Source organism: Colossoma macropomum, unplaced genomic scaffold (genome assembly GCF_904425465.1).
Source record: "Colossoma macropomum unplaced genomic scaffold, Colossoma_macropomum, whole genome shotgun sequence".
Taxonomy (NCBI): Eukaryota; Metazoa; Chordata; class Actinopteri; order Characiformes; family Serrasalmidae; genus Colossoma; species Colossoma macropomum.
The window spans coordinates 40,825,428-40,843,099 of record NW_023494793.1 but is presented as its reverse complement, the minus strand read 5'-3'; the positions used below and the strand labels follow the sequence as shown (position 1 = coordinate 40,843,099).

The following is a 17,672-nucleotide window of genomic DNA, read 5'->3' as shown; positions in this document are numbered from 1 at the left end:
CAGAGATAAACAGACAGCCAGACAGGCAGACAGACCAGAGTACAACTACTCCAACTGATTAAAACGGGCTTTTCATTGACAATAAGTGAACACAAGTGAGTTTGTATCACAAAAACTAAAACATAAAATATAGAAATGTGCCAAAACTTTTACGTAGGCCACATTTTATGTTGTTATTATTCCCCATATGTTCAATTTTGCAAATAAAACAGTAATTGTCCATCAAAATGTGCAGAAGTGTGTTCTCTGTAGATTATGTATTATCTTATATTTACTTAGAAAATCAATAGATTATGTAATTTGACCAGGGTGCCCAAATTTGCATAGGACTGTGTATTACAATTCACATTTTTGCTCACTTCCCAATTTAAATTCTGACTTGACCAGCCTCATTTATGCGGTTCACATTTAGGCAAATGATTTTGGGTCAAGTCAACCCTTTAAAGTGAAAGTAGCCTTTAAGAAGAATTAAATCTTTCTTAGACATGTGTCTAGAATATAAGAGAACCCTCTTATTTCTCTCACCGGTCCTCATGGCTTCCTGTGCGGACGTCCTTCATGGCAGCAAAGCCGCAGGGGACGCGAGCGAAGCGGTTCAGGTTCTCCAGAACAGTCCGTCCTGCCTCCAAGTAATACGGGTCCCTCGTAGCCTTAAGGAGTAAAAAGTACAACACTGTCAAACCTCTGACTAGGCAGTAAAGCTATTATTTTTACTGTCTCAGGAAGAATTCATAACCTCATGTTTGTTTTCCTCTGAAACATAATTAGATAAGAATGATTAAAGTTTCCAAACACTGGTGCACGAGGCAGAGTGGCTTGCACATTTCAGTGTTTTCCCTGTTTTAACACACCCACTTGAACCCAGAAAGGTATGGAGCCCCGGAGGGACGGAGGTTAAAAAAAAAAATTTAATTCGAGTTAATGTTTTGCAGTTCGTACGCACAATTTCTTAAATCATTTCCTCGTTTTCTTTTAAACGTGCGCATGTTTACTTTACTTGTGATCACAATTTTCTAATCTGTCCTCTCGTTTTCTTTTAATCGTTGTCATGTTTTATTTTTAACTGAACGCACACTGTTTGTTTCTTTATTCGTGCACAAAATCAATGTAGTAGATACAGGTTGTGTTATTTGTCCTGTGCAGGAGTAACTAACAGCTCCCTGAGACTGTCTGACGGGTTTGATGTGTTGGATTTGAAGAGATGATGAACAGAGACGCTCATCAGGCCTGATTCTGATTTGGGGGGTTATGAGGAAACTGCAGCTTCTCTTCACAGCAAATGGCCCTCAGATTCATCAGTGCAGCTGCAGTTTGGTGGTGAAATGAAGGAAGACAAACTATAACCACAATCTTCACTAAACTGCACTTGCTAATGATCATATTTAACAGAGATATAGGCGCTTAGTGCTGTTTCTGCTCCCGCAACAAGCTGCGGTGTTAGAGATCATCACACAATTACAGAAGAAATGATCAGCGTCAATTTGTTTCAACAAACTCAAATTAAACACACACAGAAACATTCATGTAGGATGAGGTCAAATGGCGAGAGAGTTTAACAGATCTATGGATCAGATGTAGATATATTAATGTGAGGATGTTGAAACGCTGATCATTTCGTCCTGTTATTGTGTGATGGTCCCTAACACCGCAGCTTGACACGGGAGCAGAAACACCGTGGGCCGCTTGCTGTGAAGAGGCGCTGCAGTTTCCTCATAACCCCCCAAACCAAAACCAGACCTGATGAGCATCTCTGTTCATTATCTCATCAATCTAACACATCAAACCCGTCAGAAAGTCGCAGGAAGCTGTTATCAAAACACAAACAACGTGCATTCAGTTTAAAAAAATAGAACATGACCACGATTAAAAGAAAACGAGAGAGCGAATTAGAAATTGTGACCACGAATTAAAAAAAACATACCCATTAAGTAAAGAAAACATGCACACGATTAAAAGAAAATGAGGGAACGATTTAAGAAATCGTGACCACAAATAAAAGAAAATGTGTGTACGAACTGCAAAACATTCACATGAATTAATTATTTTTTTTTTTTACCTCCGTAAAAAGGGGTTGCTAATTAGCTAATATTTTGGATCAGTTGTGTTGGCTCCAAGTAAAAAAAAAAAAAAGAAAATGTGCAGGGCAGTGTGCCACCAGGATCAGGGTGGGGAAACAATGGGTTAAAAGGGAACTGTAAATTAAATTAAGTTTAATTCATGCTCCTGTTAAGTTTATTTTTCGAGCCCCCCTGCCCACCAAAATGTTGGGCCTAGTTTTGACTTAATCCTGTCAGTTCCACAGTAAAGCCGTACCAGTTCCACTCATCACTGATGAATTCCAGGCGGCTGCCAGAATTGAGACTAGGAGAGTTTTGCAAAATGTTTGTGGCATGCCAATCATCGCTACTCAGCAGAGTGACATTTCCACTGTTCTACACAGCTTCTGGTAAACTAGAACCTGTTTAGCAGGAGTTTGATACTGTAGAATGCAGGAAATGTGTCAGCATGGGAAACTCTACTGTATGAACGTTGGAAGACCCAGAAGGACACCTCAGCAAATATTTTACAGATAATGCAAATATTCCACAGGTTATGTAAAACAAAGGTTAACACACTGTGGTTTGCAACCCAGTGTGGGGCCAGTAAGCCACACAAATGGTTTTTCTTAACTACACAGGACAGTATTGAGGAAATGTAAACATTGCCATTATTTAACCAGCAGGTGGTACAATGTTTACATCCACCAGTTTCCTGTAAAGCTAGCAGTGGTGGACGAAGTACACAAACCATGTACTTGAGTTAAAGTAGAGACACCCAAGGTAAAATATTACTCCAGTAAAAGTGTAAGTTCCTCCCTTTAGACCTCCACTTGAGTAAAAGTACAAAAGTATTTGCTTTTCAAATGTACTTAAGGATCAAAAGTGAAAGTACTCAAAGGTTAATTATGGCTCTAATGTCCTATTATCATTTTGTTACAAGACTCTAAATTTAAACGAGTTTAAGTTTAATAAAAACTTGCTTTAAACTCAGATTCACAAATGAGTTTTCCTTTACTAAACTGCATCTGTAGGTCTCTGTTCATAAACATAAACTAGCAAAAATGAATTTACTATGAAATAAAATAGTGTTTGTATAAATTCAGAAAAAAGAAACCAGTCACAACTGTATATGTGTACATATTTCTATATTGTGGTCTATTTACACAAAGTTTGGTTAGAGTCAGGAGTTCCTTCCATCATTTGTTAGGTAACTTTTACGCTGCTGCACTGATGTTGAACCGTGTGCTGCACTGGGTCAGTATGTCCCAACAGGTCAAAACAAGCTCAAAACAAAGCTGTGCCCTGATTGGTGTTCTTGCTTCGCGCTTCTTTCGTTTTGACGTTACGTTTTTATGCACAAATAAACCAAAAGGAACAACAGATTTCTCATAATGTAGTGGAGTAAAAAGTCAGATATTTGACTTTGAAATGTGGTGGAGTGAAAGTAACAAGTCACCCAAAATGGAAATACTTCAGTAAAGTACAGATACACGGAAAAACTACTTAAGTACAGTAACCAGTTACATTTACTTCATTACTGTCCACCACTGAAAGCTAGTGAATGTTGCGACAAAAGAAACAGTGAGTACAGCAATAGCTTGCATACTAAGCTGGCTGACAGAATGGACCAGGAAAAAATTTAATAAGACATTTAATGTCTGACTGAATATTAGTGCCATATATTATTGCAGATCTGCCTTCTTAAACTCACATACACAGCAAAAACTCACCATCTTCAATAACAAATATTGAAGCACTGTGACCGATGCCGTGACCAAAGAAAGTCAGTAATTATCGGCCCATTAAAACAATGTGTTTGCCAATACAAAAAAAAACGCTGGTCATCAATATCGGCTGACATTACCAGCCATCTGGTATATCGTTCAGGCCCTGAATGAGTTACAACTAAATACAGAACAAGTATGTGTCAAGGTATGCCTGATATCATATGGTATTGTGTTTGACTGGATGAATCTTGATTAAAGGATTAAAGTCTAGAATTGACTCGGTCATGCAGGTTTCTCCTGTACAACATCCAGGAGATTCGACCCTTTCTCACTCAAGACAATCTTGGCTGGTCTTTCTATGCAGCACACGAAGCCTCAATCTTCCTAAGTTCAGTCATGTCACTCCACTGCTGCGCTCCCTTCACTGCCTGTAGCTGCACGCATCAGATTTAAAACCCTGATGCATACAAAGCCAAAAACAGACCAGCCCCTCCCGACCTGATGGCAACGGTCAAAACTCGAACCGTACCCTCGAGCCCTTCAAGCTTCAAGTACAGCTCGGCTTGACCCGCCATCCTTCAAGACGCGTGTAAGACAAGCATCAAGACTCTTCTCTGTCCTGGAGTCCAGGTGATGGAACGAACTCCCACTGGCTGCCCGAACAGCAGAGTCTCTTCAAACGCAGACTGAAGACACATCTCTTTATACGGCACTTAAGTGAAGTTAAGTACGTATTATAATGTATCGTACAACACTTACTGAAATGTATTGTAGTGCGCCTGTTTAATTCTGTTTCTTTTTCTCTGGGTATCAACAGGGGCTTTTGCTTCTAGCAGTATCTGAGCTCAGGACCAGCTTTCTCTCTAACCTGTTTGTAACTAGTGAAGATCATTTCTCTGGGTAGACAACCAAGCACTTTTGTAAGTCGCTCTGGATAAGAACATCTGCTAAATGCTGTAAATGCAAATGTCTTGACATGGAAAACTCTTTTCTAGAGTATGTGGTGGGTAGACTGAGTCATGGACAGCCTGTTACAAAACTCATACCTTATAAAGGAAGTAAGTGCTCTCAGCAAATTCTGGCCTCAGAGGATGCTGTGCCCAGTGTACCCTGAAATCCGTAGTGAACGCCTGAAGGAGAAGAGGGAGGGTGTGAGAGAAAGCAAGTGAGAGAGATGGGTATCTACAGAAGGGAAACAGGGTGTGAGCAAGAAAGAATCAGAGAGACAGTCGAGCAAAGTGCAGAAGCACGGTGCAACTGAGTGATTAAAACGGTGCTGTCTCATAACACAGGCATTTCAAACAGACTCGACAAAAAAAAAGAGGAACCTACCTCAGGAAGGAAGTTGTGTTTTTTGGTGACTTGATACAGCATTTCATGGGTTTCAATGGCTGGCCGGATATCCCCTTTCAACACCTACGAGAATGCATCATCAAGTAAAAAATGTATGTCGGAGGAATACATCGTACAGTAAAGGTCCAGTCAGTTTCATATTGCTGTTGTGTTAACTTTTAGTGTATGTCTTACACTTTTGGGGAGCGAATCACCATCGAAATAACATTGATATATTCATTAACTTATTCCTTATTTAATCTATAACATTCTTTCCACACATTCATTAACCTATTCCTCATTTAATCTATATTATGATTCAATCGCTGGTTCATTCATTCCATTCATCCATCCATCCATCACCCTTCCCTTGTTGTACTTCTCAGGACAGCAGCTGTTGATTATTCATCAACAATGTCAAATATAAAAAAGTTGACATGTTGTTTACTTAAAGCTGCACTAGGTAAGATTTGGGATTTGGAGACCTCTCTGGTGGAAATGTGTAATTGCACACAGCATAGGACTTGATGTAAGAGAATTGTCTACTATTGTCTTCATATCTTCATCATATCTTCATAATGTTAATTTTATATCTAAACATTGAGCAGGACCTTCTTTTTGAGGCTGTGTTTGAGGCCTTATTAAAAAAGCATATCATTGTTGTCGGAAGAAAACGTCATATCTCCAAAATGATAACTTTACAGGAGAAGGAAAAAACCTACTTTGCTTTTAATGTAAGTCAATGGAACCAGAATTTTTTCCAAGTAATTCTGGGTCATTTCTTTTGCTCCATTCATCATGAAATTTACATACAACGTAAAGAGCAACACGCATTTTCAAATTATGTCAAAAACCGAAAAACATCAAAAATGGAGATTCAAGGTTTTCTTCCGACAGCAGCGATATTCTACTTAAGCCTGCAACAATTAGACAATCAGTCGTGTTATTTACACAACACAAAAGTGTTGTTCTATAATGTTAAAATTGAGAGGAAAGCTCAGAAGGCATAATAGTTCAATTACATAATAAATCAAATAATAGTCGATAGATCATTAGCGTCATGTCCAAACATTTTAGCCCCACCTGCAGACCAGGGAAGAAAGCGAGTAGGGAGTCCATCCATGTGCGGGCGGGCAGCAGGGGTTTGTGGATGTGAACGTCCAGCAGCAGGGGAGGCTGGCTAATGTACTTCATTATGGACGCATAGTGCTGAAACACAACCAGAAGGAAAATGAGCCAGGACGACCTTATTTAACATCACAGAAACACAGGACACTTTTTTCATTCAGCAGAATGTAACCTCAGAAGGTGGTCAAAACATGTTTACACACAAAGCAACACACAACGAGCAAACATAAACAAACACAAATTTTTACCCAAAATTCTACCGATTACACTCCAAATGGATGTTTTCAAAATTCATTTTCAAATGAATTTTTTAAATATTTTTGTACTGCATACTTAGATTTTGGATGGGCTTTTGAACTATTTTTGCTGTACAAATAACATGCATTTTAATAAAGCAACACCCTAGCACCCACCTGGAAGACCACAGAATCCACCTGAAAGACCATAGCAACCACCTAGCAACACTTTAAAAACCAGCACCATAGCAACTACCTAGCAGCTCCTTAGAAACTACCTGGAACACCAAAGCAACCAACTAGCAACTTCCTTTCAACCATCTGGAACACCGTTGCAACAGCCTAGCAACCACCTGGATACCATAGCAACCCCTTAGCAACCAACAGAGATACAACAGCAAACACCAAGCAACTCCTTAGAAACTACCTGGAGCACCAAAGCAACCAACTAGCAACTTCCTTTCAACCATCTGGAACACCATTGCAACAGCCTAGCAACTTCTCAGTAATCACCTGTGATACTACAGCTACAACCTAGCAACAACCTAGCAAGCAATCCCTTAGCAACCAATAGAGATACAATTGCAACTGCCTAGCAGCTTCTTAGTGAATACCTGGAACAATAAAGCAACCAACTAGCAACTCCCTTTCAACCATCTGGAACTCCGCTGGAACAACCTAGCAACTCCCTAGTGATCACTTATGATACAGCTACCACCTAGCAACAACCTGGCAAGCAATCCCTTAGCAACCAATAGAGATACAATAGCAACCACCAAGCAGCTCCTTAGTGAATACCTGGAACAATAAAGCAACCAACTAGCAACTCCCTTTCAACCATCGGGAACTCTGCTGGAACAACCTAGCAACTCCCTAGTAATCACCTGTGATACAGCTACCACCTAGCAACAAACTGACAAGCAATCCCTTAGCAACCAATAGAGATACAACAGCAACCACCAAACAGCTCCTTAGTAACTACCTGGAACACCAAAGCAACCAACTAGCAACTTCCTTTCAACCATCTGGAACACTGCTGTAACAACCTAGCAACTCCCTAGTAACCACCTGTGATACTACAGCTATCACCTAGCAACAACCTCACAACCACGTGGGATACCATAGCAACCCCTTAGCAATCAACAAAGATACAATAGCAACCACCAAGCAACACCCTAGTGACCACATGTATTACCACAGCATTCTGCATTACACGTTCAGTCAAAAACTATAAAAATAATCAAATAAAAAAGCAGTTTTTTCATTTTTTAAGAAGATGAATACCGCAGTGAATCAGGATATATTCAAATGATATAATCAGCATATATTCAATGGCCACACCCATCCTGGAATACTTGGCATAAAAACACGAGTGAAAACATGAACTCAACCAAGAGAATAACGTGGAATAATGAAGGAGCTGTGTAAACTCACAATATTGAAGCGCTGAAGAAACTGGTCGTCTCCTAGAAGAATGTAGGCCTTCAGGAGGTACTCGTAGTATGAGTCAATGCCTGCTCCTACGCCACTGTCTGCCAAGACACAGAATGTGGAAATAAATTCATAATCCATTTTCAGTCCAGCAGCATTGCAAGAATAATGGCACGGTCTAGAACGGACAGCCTTACCCCTGCAAACCCACTCTCCAGAGTGGATATTGATGGTTTTTCCCACTAGGTTGCTGTTTCTTTGTCTTTTCTCCCACAGGAAGTCCATAGCTCTCCTTGCATGGGCCTAAACATAACAAATCAACACTGTTCAGAGTGCCTCATTATACAATATTTACACTTATTTCATTTACTACAGTTATAAGACAAGTTAATTTATTATTTGCACTATGATGTCCTCTAGACAGAAAAAAATCACCAACAAAATCAATTTTATCAATGTATAATTCTTGTCTTTTGATATGAGATGCGCTATGAGGCAATATATGTTTTAAAAACATATAATATCTACTTAACTTTAAGCATGTCACATATCAAACATTTGCTTCAGATACTTTAAATATGTGGGATCATATGAAACATTTCCAAAACATTTATTTATTTTAGCTTGACTTTTAACTTCCCAAATATGGAGTCTGTAAACATGTATATCATCGCTGTCCAATGAAAAACAGGCATCTCTATTTTTTGCGATTTTTACTTTTCTGCATCATTTCAGCTCAGCAGTCTTCCTTCACATTGTGTAAAAATTTCATGATGATTGGACCAATAGAAATGCTCTAAAATTGCTTAGAATAAAATCTCTTTCTATCAACTTACATTGAAAATAAAGAATGTTTTTGCCCTCTCCTGTGAAGGTATTATTTTGAAGATACTTGTTTTTCTTTGGACAGCAACGATATGCATTTTAAACATATAGTATGCCTCTATTATTTTAACCATTAAGCTCCTTTGTGCAGTCAAAGGTTTATTAATCAGTAATTACATGTACCAGACTGAGTTATTACTCAGCGGATTGGAAGGCTGGTAAATGTAAAGGGATTAAACCAAACATCAGGGCCGTTACCTCAAACACAGGGTCACCGGTGAAGCGGCTCAGAGCAGCAAACTCCAGGATGATGGTGCCGGCACAGGCGGTACAGGTGTCCGTCTCAGTGCCTGTTCGAGTCTCAGGACCCTGAACTCCATGCCGCAGGTTGACCTAAAGGTCAAATAGACCCAAATAGTGTCAACACAAAATTAAGAGTCATTTCAGAACAATTAAACAAGCGCTTAGGGTGTTTACTACGGTCAAATTATTAAAAATTTCATTTTGTTTCTTTTGCTATTATTATTATTTTTAAGGGTTGCAGTCCTGAAATCAGCAGCACCCCCGTGTCCTGCATCCCTGCTTTGTCCTACTGGCAGAAACAAAAAAAAAAAATCTCAATTTATTTTATTTCAGTGAGACCCCGCTGCCAAGTGATACAGCTGAACGACGGAGGTGCACCGCAGGTGGGCCAGCGGATGCACAGGCCCGGCGAGCGGGCTGCTATGCTTAAAGCTAAATCAAGGCTAAAGGCTATCATTATGCCGAGAATCCGGCGGTTCCTTCCGCTCTCCCAATAACATTAACTCAGACTGTAAGTGACCACACAGCGGCAGACGAGTGATACTGAAAGACGCAGCTCAGCCATTCGGGTAAGCAGCTCCGTTAGCGTGTTTTTCACACCAAAAACTGCTGTTACAGATTCTGCTATGAGCATTTTTACTGCTGTCGTCCCAAACTGCCAACGTGTTGTTAATTCTGTCTAGTAATGCGCATGCATGCGTCAGAAATGTGTTTTATAGGTATCAGTGCCCCATCACCAATACTGATACTGCGCCGATACAGATACAGTATCGGTGCAACAATATTTGTGATGACGCAAAATGTTAGTAAATATGCCCCACAGACCATATAAGAGTTCTCTGGCATGTGATAAATGAGCAATAACTGAAGAGCATTACTGAGAGGTTTTAGAGGTTTTAGGGTATTTGGGAATCTAGGGGCAGCTGGGTGGAGATCAGTCATTCACATAATGTGATTGCTCAGCCAACACGCTGTCTCGGCCCACTCACCCCAGAACCCGTGTGTCACACTACAAAAATATGTTCAAACCCAACTGCTCTGAGTCACCGAAGTACATTTTTTCATCTCAGTGATGGTATTTCAACCAGGCTGCTGCACCGTGAGACAGAGAGAATGTGAGTATGTGTGTTGTGACAGGAACTTCGAGGACATTTCAGGAACCTCCCTGTGCCAATTTCTGTGTTAAATTCAGAACAGAGCTCCAAAGATACAACCAAACATGCCTCACAGTGTGTTTGTAATTTTGCTCAAGCATGTGTCTATTTCCTGTAACCAGTTTTTCAAGGTCTGTGGGAACACAGCAGGCTGTGAGCTGTGAAATAATATGTATTTACACAAGATAAGACAGTGCACTGCTGGTATTGAATGTGCAAAATGTGGACAGCAGTTGTTGTGTGTGTGTGTGGATGTGCACACCCAATCTACGACAGGACAAGCCTCTAGAAGAGTTCCATTCAAATGTTTACATGCACATATAATGAAGGAAGTTGAATCCTCACTGTCTCCTGTTAGAGCAATTTCGACAGTACTCATTTACAGTATGTGGCCGTATCCCTAACAGTTCAGAGACGCCGGGTGGAGCAGAGCGGGTAATGGCACATTTAATGACAGATGAAGTCGCTGTCCTACTTCAGCGTCACCCGCTGAACCCCTATGGATGCCTCCAGACCAGCTCCGAGAAGACACAGAGCCAAACGTGTCTTTTGTTCCAACTGTGTCAACGTTTATTTGAAAAAGCTGTTGCCGTCACCTTTTTTGCATTTCCACTTTTATTGATAACCCAACTTTTTCATCTGAGTGTAAAATCTTCTTTTGTGAAATTTTGATTTTTATTTTTTCCGAATTTTGCTTTTAATCGAATGTGTAAGGCCCTCAGCCCAGCTCCTGAAAGCCTGACCAATGGGAGAGCTCACTTGCCTGTACCCAACTAGATATCACAAGAGAGAAAATACTGATTGGTCAGTTTTTTGTTGGGCATTTCAAGACCTCAACCGAATTGCTTCCCACCAAAACTTAACACTGAAACATGAGAATCAGTACAATACTTGCAGAGTTTACACACAACAAGCATGAAGATTCAATTACATAGAATGCACTAAAAATGACTTATATAAGTTCTATTAAAGCTCTTCTGAAGGCCTAGAAGGCACTGAGGGTTCCTCAGAGTTGTGTACTCACTCTGGGGTAAGGCAGGCCGCTGCTGGTGTTGAATGCAGGCAGTAGTCTAATCCCCAGGTCTTTGGCCATGTGCAGGAGTTCATCCTGATACCAGAGCATGCGCTCTCCTCTCTCTTTCAGCATCACTGCCATCGAATGTCCCCCCAGCAGCCCCCTAAACAGAAACACACACACACGTCATCAAATATACCCAAAAGAACAGTCCAGCCAAAAATCTCACCACTGCTGAGAAGTTAATTCTAAACAAGATCAAGGATGCCCACTAGCCCTCACCAGATTATGTGTAATGTTAGCTGCACTAGCTTAAATAATGAAAGACTTAGGCCCAATTAAACAAGACTTAGGCCCAATCCCATTTCCTATTTTCACCCCATCTCGTTTTTGAGTGTTATCTTGCATCTTGGAACTGAATTACAAGCAGTAGTGGTTGAAATCTTCCCTATGAAATGGGACCCTCAAATAAAAACATTATTTCATTAAGAGGCAACTAGCAGTGCTCTATAAGTTAAAGTTCAGCTCCTCACTGCTGGGCTTTAGTTACATTTAGGGCATCATATGCCTTCAAAGGGGGGAAATGCGATAATTATGTATTATTTATTAATTATTATTATTATCGCCAACCCCTAATTCTTCAGTGATATAAATCTGAAGTCAGCTATTCGCCGGCTTCTCGTTCAAATTTTCCCGTTCCACCTTAAATCATGCAGCAGTTACATTCTGGTGCGTCAGGCATCAGAACTGCTGCACCATTTAAGGTGGAACGCACAAAAACGGAGGGGTAAGGGCTAAGTGGTAGGGGCAAGGGGTGAAATGGGATTGGGCCCAAATGAACACTGGGAACTGTTCATGTGGTGTAAATGCAGGGACATAATTTCTACTGCGAATTTCTAATGACTCCAGTTTCATTAACATTCTTGTAGAGAACTTGGAGCGGTAAACAAAATGCACAATCAACATATTAACCTCAATTAATTGCTTCAAGTATCAATTATAATTGACCTTCTTATTGAATCTTGGCAGTGATTAGCTGGCAATCTGCATGATTTTAATGCATTTTTAATATCTAATATTTCTAATATTGACAGATATAAGACACATTATTTATTTATGCTGCCTGTTCCAACAAAGTATTCTGGACTCTTTAAAAGTCTAAGCATTGGCTATTACTGAATTAAGTTCAGTAATAGCCATTAATTAAGTTGAGTTAAGCCGTTGATTATTTTCTTAATCATCAAAATACTTGGTACATTGCTCGATTACTAATATAGTCATTGGTGACCTTCCTAAATGACAACACACCACTACAATGTTCCAGCAGTTTTCTAGTCACTCTGAGTAAAAGTGATCACTTGCTCACCCCAGCACTCGAATGTTGGTCTCGAAGACTGACACCACAATATCATTGTCCAGACGGACGTCCTTCAGTACCCTTTTCACAGCTTCCTCAAACTCCGCCGTCTTATTCAGCAGCTGGACACGTCAGAGATGGAGCATGTTTGATTTGTCTTCGACTTATACAAACAAAGGTAGGGTTTATATATCTCACTTAAAGTTTTACTCACCACCAGAGTATCAAGAGTGTCGATGAGGGTGAGAGAAAACCTGCACAAACACAAACACACCGCAGAGACAATATGAGCGTTCTAGCTTTCCAGGCCCAGGAGATTTTACAAAACTGGAATTTTTAAGCTCAAAGTGAGACTCTCCAGTCTTCATGTGGCTTACTGCGACACTTGTCTTTAGCTTTAAGTTTTCAGGCTAACTGAAAAAACCCTACCTTTGTTGTCTTCTCCAATAACAGCTTAGTTGATAGATGATATTAAGCATTTAACACGTTACGCTGTCCAAAAGTATCCAGACTCCCCTCCTAATTCAAGAATTCACCTACTCTGCACTCACTGCTGACAGAGGTGTTCAGTTGTGGGCACTATGTATCATCTCTCCACCGCTCTCTGGACTTACTTCCCCAGAGCGTCGTCCACGTCTCCTCTACTGGGCTCCAACCCTCGTACCCGTCCTCGGCACGTCAAAGGCATCAGCTCATCTGCTGGGTAGGCATGGTCCTGAGAGAGAGAGGGAGAGAAAACAAAAAAGAGAAAGGTACAGAGATGTACAGCAAGAGTGAAATAGAGAATGAAAGAGAGAGAGAGAGAGAGAGAGAGAGAGAGAGAGAGAGAGGAAGAAAGGAAAAATAAAGAAGAGAAAGGCATAGAGATGTACAGAAAGACGGAAATACAGAAAGAGAGAGAGAGAGAGACAGAGAGAGAGAGAGAGAGAGATGTACAGAAAGAGGGAAGTAAAGAAAGAGAGAGAGGGAGATAGAAACAGAAGAGAAAAGTATAGAGTGGTACAGAAAGATGGAAATACAGAAAGAGAGTGAGAAGAAAGAGAGAAAGAGAGACAGAAAGAACACAGCATAGAAAAGCATTAGGATGTACAAAAAGAGTGAAGTAAAGATAGAGAGTGAGGGGAGGGGGAGAGAGAGAAGAGAAAGGTATAGAGATGTACAGAAAGAGGGAAGTAAAGAGAGAGAGAGAGAGAAAAAGAGAAAGGGAAAATAAAGAAGAGAAAGGCATAGAGATGTAGAGAAAGAGGCAGGTAAAGAAAGAGAGAGAGGAGAGAGAGAGAGAGAGAGAGAAGTACACAAACAAAAGAGGAAAACAAGAATAGACACACAGAGAAAGAAGGAAAGACAGAGAGAGAGAATTTCGTAAGTAAATAATAGAGAGAATGATGTGAGAAGACAGTGAACCCACTGAAGACCCTACTGTACCATTTACAGTCTCCACAGCCCCCCCACTCCCCCCACTCCCCCCACTCCCCGTCACTTGTCAACACTCACTCCAACCGGCACACTACGGCATTATCCGCGTCTGGCCCACACGTGGCATTACGTTTCAAAACCCTATGAAAAGCCACTCAGAGCTGCTAATCTAAGTAAAGTGTCAGAGACAAACAAAGAGGATTTCAGTCTTACAGACACACACAGCAGAAAAAGGGGCTACAGACTGAAACTGAACACAGAAAAGATACAGACACGTGAAAATAAACCTAACCAAAACAGCCAAATCCTATTTCAGACACAAATTAGGGCATTACTCAGAACAATGCAGGGCCGGACCACTTACGTTATCTACGCTAATCTCTACGGCGGTGTGGGCGGACGCGACATGACCTCACTGGAAGTAGCTGGTGCGTCAGTGAGCACTTAGAACAAATAATAGATATTTTCGTTGCAGTGACTAATAACTGATTTATAATAAAATTTCAGTGACTGATAAGAGACAGCACTGATCACATACCAGGTAAAGGTGCTGATATCAGCATTCTGGATTGGATATCGGAGGGAAAAGGGAATGAATTCAATACTCCAACAAACAGAGGTGAGCAATACGACGATATTTTACCATTACTGCGCTCATTTCCTTTATTATTCTGATAAACAACACGCCTTTCTGAGCATCCTGTGGATGCATACTGCCTTATAAAGAAGGCATAATTAGTCCTGCTTTGTGTTTTTAATACACAGGTTTTTGATTAAAATTTTTGAATATGACACTAGTAGCATCTTTTGTCTGTGTCAAAATATGTGAAGTATTGTGTATCTTTTCCATTTTGCCCATTCCAGTAACGAATCTAACCTAAATTAGCACATTTTGACATTGTGTCGTGTCACGTGGTTCACTTTAAAGCTCAGTAGTCGTTGAAGAATAAATACCTGATTGCTATCAACTGATACTCTGGGTTTCAATATCAATATCGGAAAATAAAACAGTGGTACTATCTGGGGCCGAACGGCCTTTTTAGCCAAGAAAACCGGAATATCGACCTTTTCTGGCTAGAGGCTTGACCCCTGAATGTAGTGCCAGACTGCCAGTAAGTTGTGGTTGTGATGGCACAACACATGGAGGTTTGGTTGCCCCAATTGGTCTAACTCAGGGGAGTCCAAAGTCCGGCCCTATAGGGCCAAATGAGGCCTGTGTATAGGTTTTAATTGGCCTGAGGCTTCTGTTTTAGAGTGTGTTATAGCCAGCCAGTACGCCGCAATTCTCCCTTCTACCTGATGGTGGCAGCACTACCGTACACTTACAGCGAAGGCTATTTATGTTGTTTAATCTGCTTCATTCGTTTAATAAAGTGATTTCTGAATAGAACACAACCGAATATTCATTGATTTTTATTTATTAGATTTTTGAACAACTAAACACTTGAATATGAATAGACATAATACATTAGTCATGTTTTGTTGTTACTCTAAATAAATAAATCAGTAATTTGTTATAAGTATTTACCAACCCAAATTGCTCTGAAAGAGCAACCTAGCAATAAATGCATCTTTTATACAGTAATAAGAAACTCTTAACATGCACGTGTCGAGTCGTGACTCTTCTAGCGGCAGTTTTATATGCGTTTAAGGGGTTTTCACCACGTTTTTGGAATGAATTGCCAGCTAGATGCACATTTGGACTCGATGCTTTACATGGTTGTAATTTTCATATTTTGAAAACTTAACATTGTTGAATCATTTGTGAACAATATTTAGGCCCTGAGTTATTCCGACATGGTCTGATCCGGCCCTCTTTGAAAAAGTTTGGACACCCCTGGTCTAACTTACCTACAGCAGTTCACAAGGTCTGTGTTACTAGGTTAAATTTCCCCACTTAAAATTTTAAAATTTAAAAGTGTTTTTATAATGTAGACCATATTTTAAAAAAAAAATGCTGTTCCTGTGATTTAAAAAATTGTGATTTCGATATAAACGCAATTCATCTTTCACCCCTAGTACTATCTCTACTAATAACACCCAAAAGCTAAGTAATTATCGCACATTATCAGTGCCGATACCACTAAAACTGGGGGCAGCCAATATCGGTCGATATTATCCGACAAACAACATCAGTCAGACTCTAGTGACCAACCTCAAACGCCCCTGAGGAGCACTGCTCTCCAGCTGCACTAAAGAAATAAAACAGTCATATCACTCTTCTCTAGAACAAGGCACTGACAGTTGGCTTACCATGTAATTCTGATAAGCGTGGTCAAACATCTCCACCACCTGATTCCTGTAGGAGAAAAAAAACAGTCAGGTTAGTGCACACACATCACTTTCTGCCACTTTAAATCTCGTACATCACCAAGAAGTGAACGTCTAAGTGGTGTAACGAATAAACCACATACCTCAGTCTGTGCTTCTCGTCTCTGGTCATGGCTTGAGAGAGCCGGACGGAGAAGCCCAGCAGCAGCAGCACGAAAGCGGGCGACATCGTCGCCGGACGAAACATCCCCAACCTCCACACGACTCTTATATAACTTGGTGTCACGACAGGCAGCCTCTAACCATGACTGTACTCAGCAAGCCATCCTCTCTGAACTCTATGCCACCTTATAAATGCTATAAATGCACCATCTCTGAAGCATATTTTAACTCAGATAACACCAAACGCCAACGATGGTCAAGCTCCACCTGTTCAGACTCACTCCTTCACCTGTCAGAGGTCCATGCTGACAGTGGGCTTCTGTAAGGGTCTTCTGAGCAGTCCTTTTGTTAGTTCTTTTGCTTTGAAAAGTACAAAAGGGCCTACAAGAGAACAAGGCAGAGCTTAAAGGAGGAAATAAGGCCCTTTTATTCTAAATTCTCAGCTCTTCTTCTTTCACCAGCTCGCCTTACCTGGCCGCCTCTACACGTCCCGGACTTACCTGACACGCTGGCATGTTACTCGACACTGACACAACACAAAGTACACAAACTCAGACCTCTAAGTTAAACAAGCATGGAAGTAAGAGAAGCCGGCTTTTCCCTTTGAACACAGCCAGACAGGATGGGCTGCTGTCAGACTAAACCACCCCAGCTGTGCTTTTCGCTTCGTCCCCTGTTCTGAAACTAACCCTACAGAAAGCTGGAAAACAGCCGTGTTGTCAGTTAGAATCACCTGAGCACCGGGCTTTCTGATCAGCTGGCAGCCTTGTTTGTAGGCGATATTTTCCGTATTTTACAGGGTTTCCCTTTAACCATTCATGGCAGGACTCAAGTCGACAACCCTAAAACAGCCTACCAGTAAAGCTGACAGTCTATTAGGCGAACCTGCTTGATTTCCAGGGTCCTTTTTTGCTGAGCTGGTCGCTGACAGCTCGGTTTCCTCGGTTTTTGTTGTCACAGCTGCTACCGCCGCCGCTCCGGGTTAAAGGGGGGAAGCTTACGGCTAGCTGGCTGATCAGCAAGGCGAGAAGCTTGCTGAGCTCAGCCGTGGTTGAAGAGTCGGTTCGGGTTGATGGTGAGCCTCCTGGGTAGCAAGTTCAGCCCTCCTTCCGAGCCTCAAGTCCGGCAGACTCGGGTATTTCTCGTTTTTGTGTCCCGGTGGCTAAAATCACCGGATGCTGCCCCCGTAAGTTCTTCGGGGAGGAGGGAGACGTCACAGGGCTACATCCGGGTAACAGACACAACCTGACGTCAGCTTTTTTCGTTTTGTTTTGTT

General features: G+C 41.1%; 1 protein-coding gene across 4 annotated transcripts in view; it reads right to left on the bottom strand.

Moving 5' to 3' along the window:
- edem3 (ER degradation enhancer, mannosidase alpha-like 3) overlaps positions 1–17,621 on the bottom strand; it is a 34,255-nt gene extending 16,634 nt beyond the window's left edge. Inside the window, exons 1-14 of one of the 4 annotated variants that reach the window (XM_036579553.1) lie at positions 17,130–17,621; positions 16,378–16,777; positions 16,217–16,262; positions 13,162–13,262; positions 12,762–12,801; positions 12,557–12,669; positions 11,200–11,353; positions 8,977–9,111; positions 8,091–8,196; positions 7,897–7,994; positions 6,182–6,307; positions 5,099–5,182; positions 4,813–4,896; positions 526–650 (exon numbers count right to left, since the gene is read on the bottom strand). In XM_036579553.1, the coding sequence (XP_036435446.1) occupies positions 526–650; positions 4,813–4,896; positions 5,099–5,182; positions 6,182–6,307; positions 7,897–7,994; positions 8,091–8,196; positions 8,977–9,111; positions 11,200–11,353; positions 12,557–12,669; positions 12,762–12,801; positions 13,162–13,262; positions 16,217–16,262; positions 16,378–16,481 (1,316 nt within the window). In that variant the 5' untranslated portion in view covers positions 16,482–16,777; positions 17,130–17,621. Of the gene's footprint in view, positions 1–525; positions 651–4,812; positions 4,897–5,098; positions 5,183–6,181; positions 6,308–7,896; positions 7,995–8,090; positions 8,197–8,976; positions 9,112–11,199; positions 11,354–12,556; positions 12,670–12,761; positions 12,802–13,161; positions 13,263–16,216; positions 16,263–16,377 lie in introns of all 4 variants that reach the window. The other 3 variants (XM_036579554.1, XM_036579552.1, XM_036579555.1) reach the window with 3 other exon arrangements.
- Between the last annotated feature and the right edge of the window lie 51 nt (positions 17,622–17,672).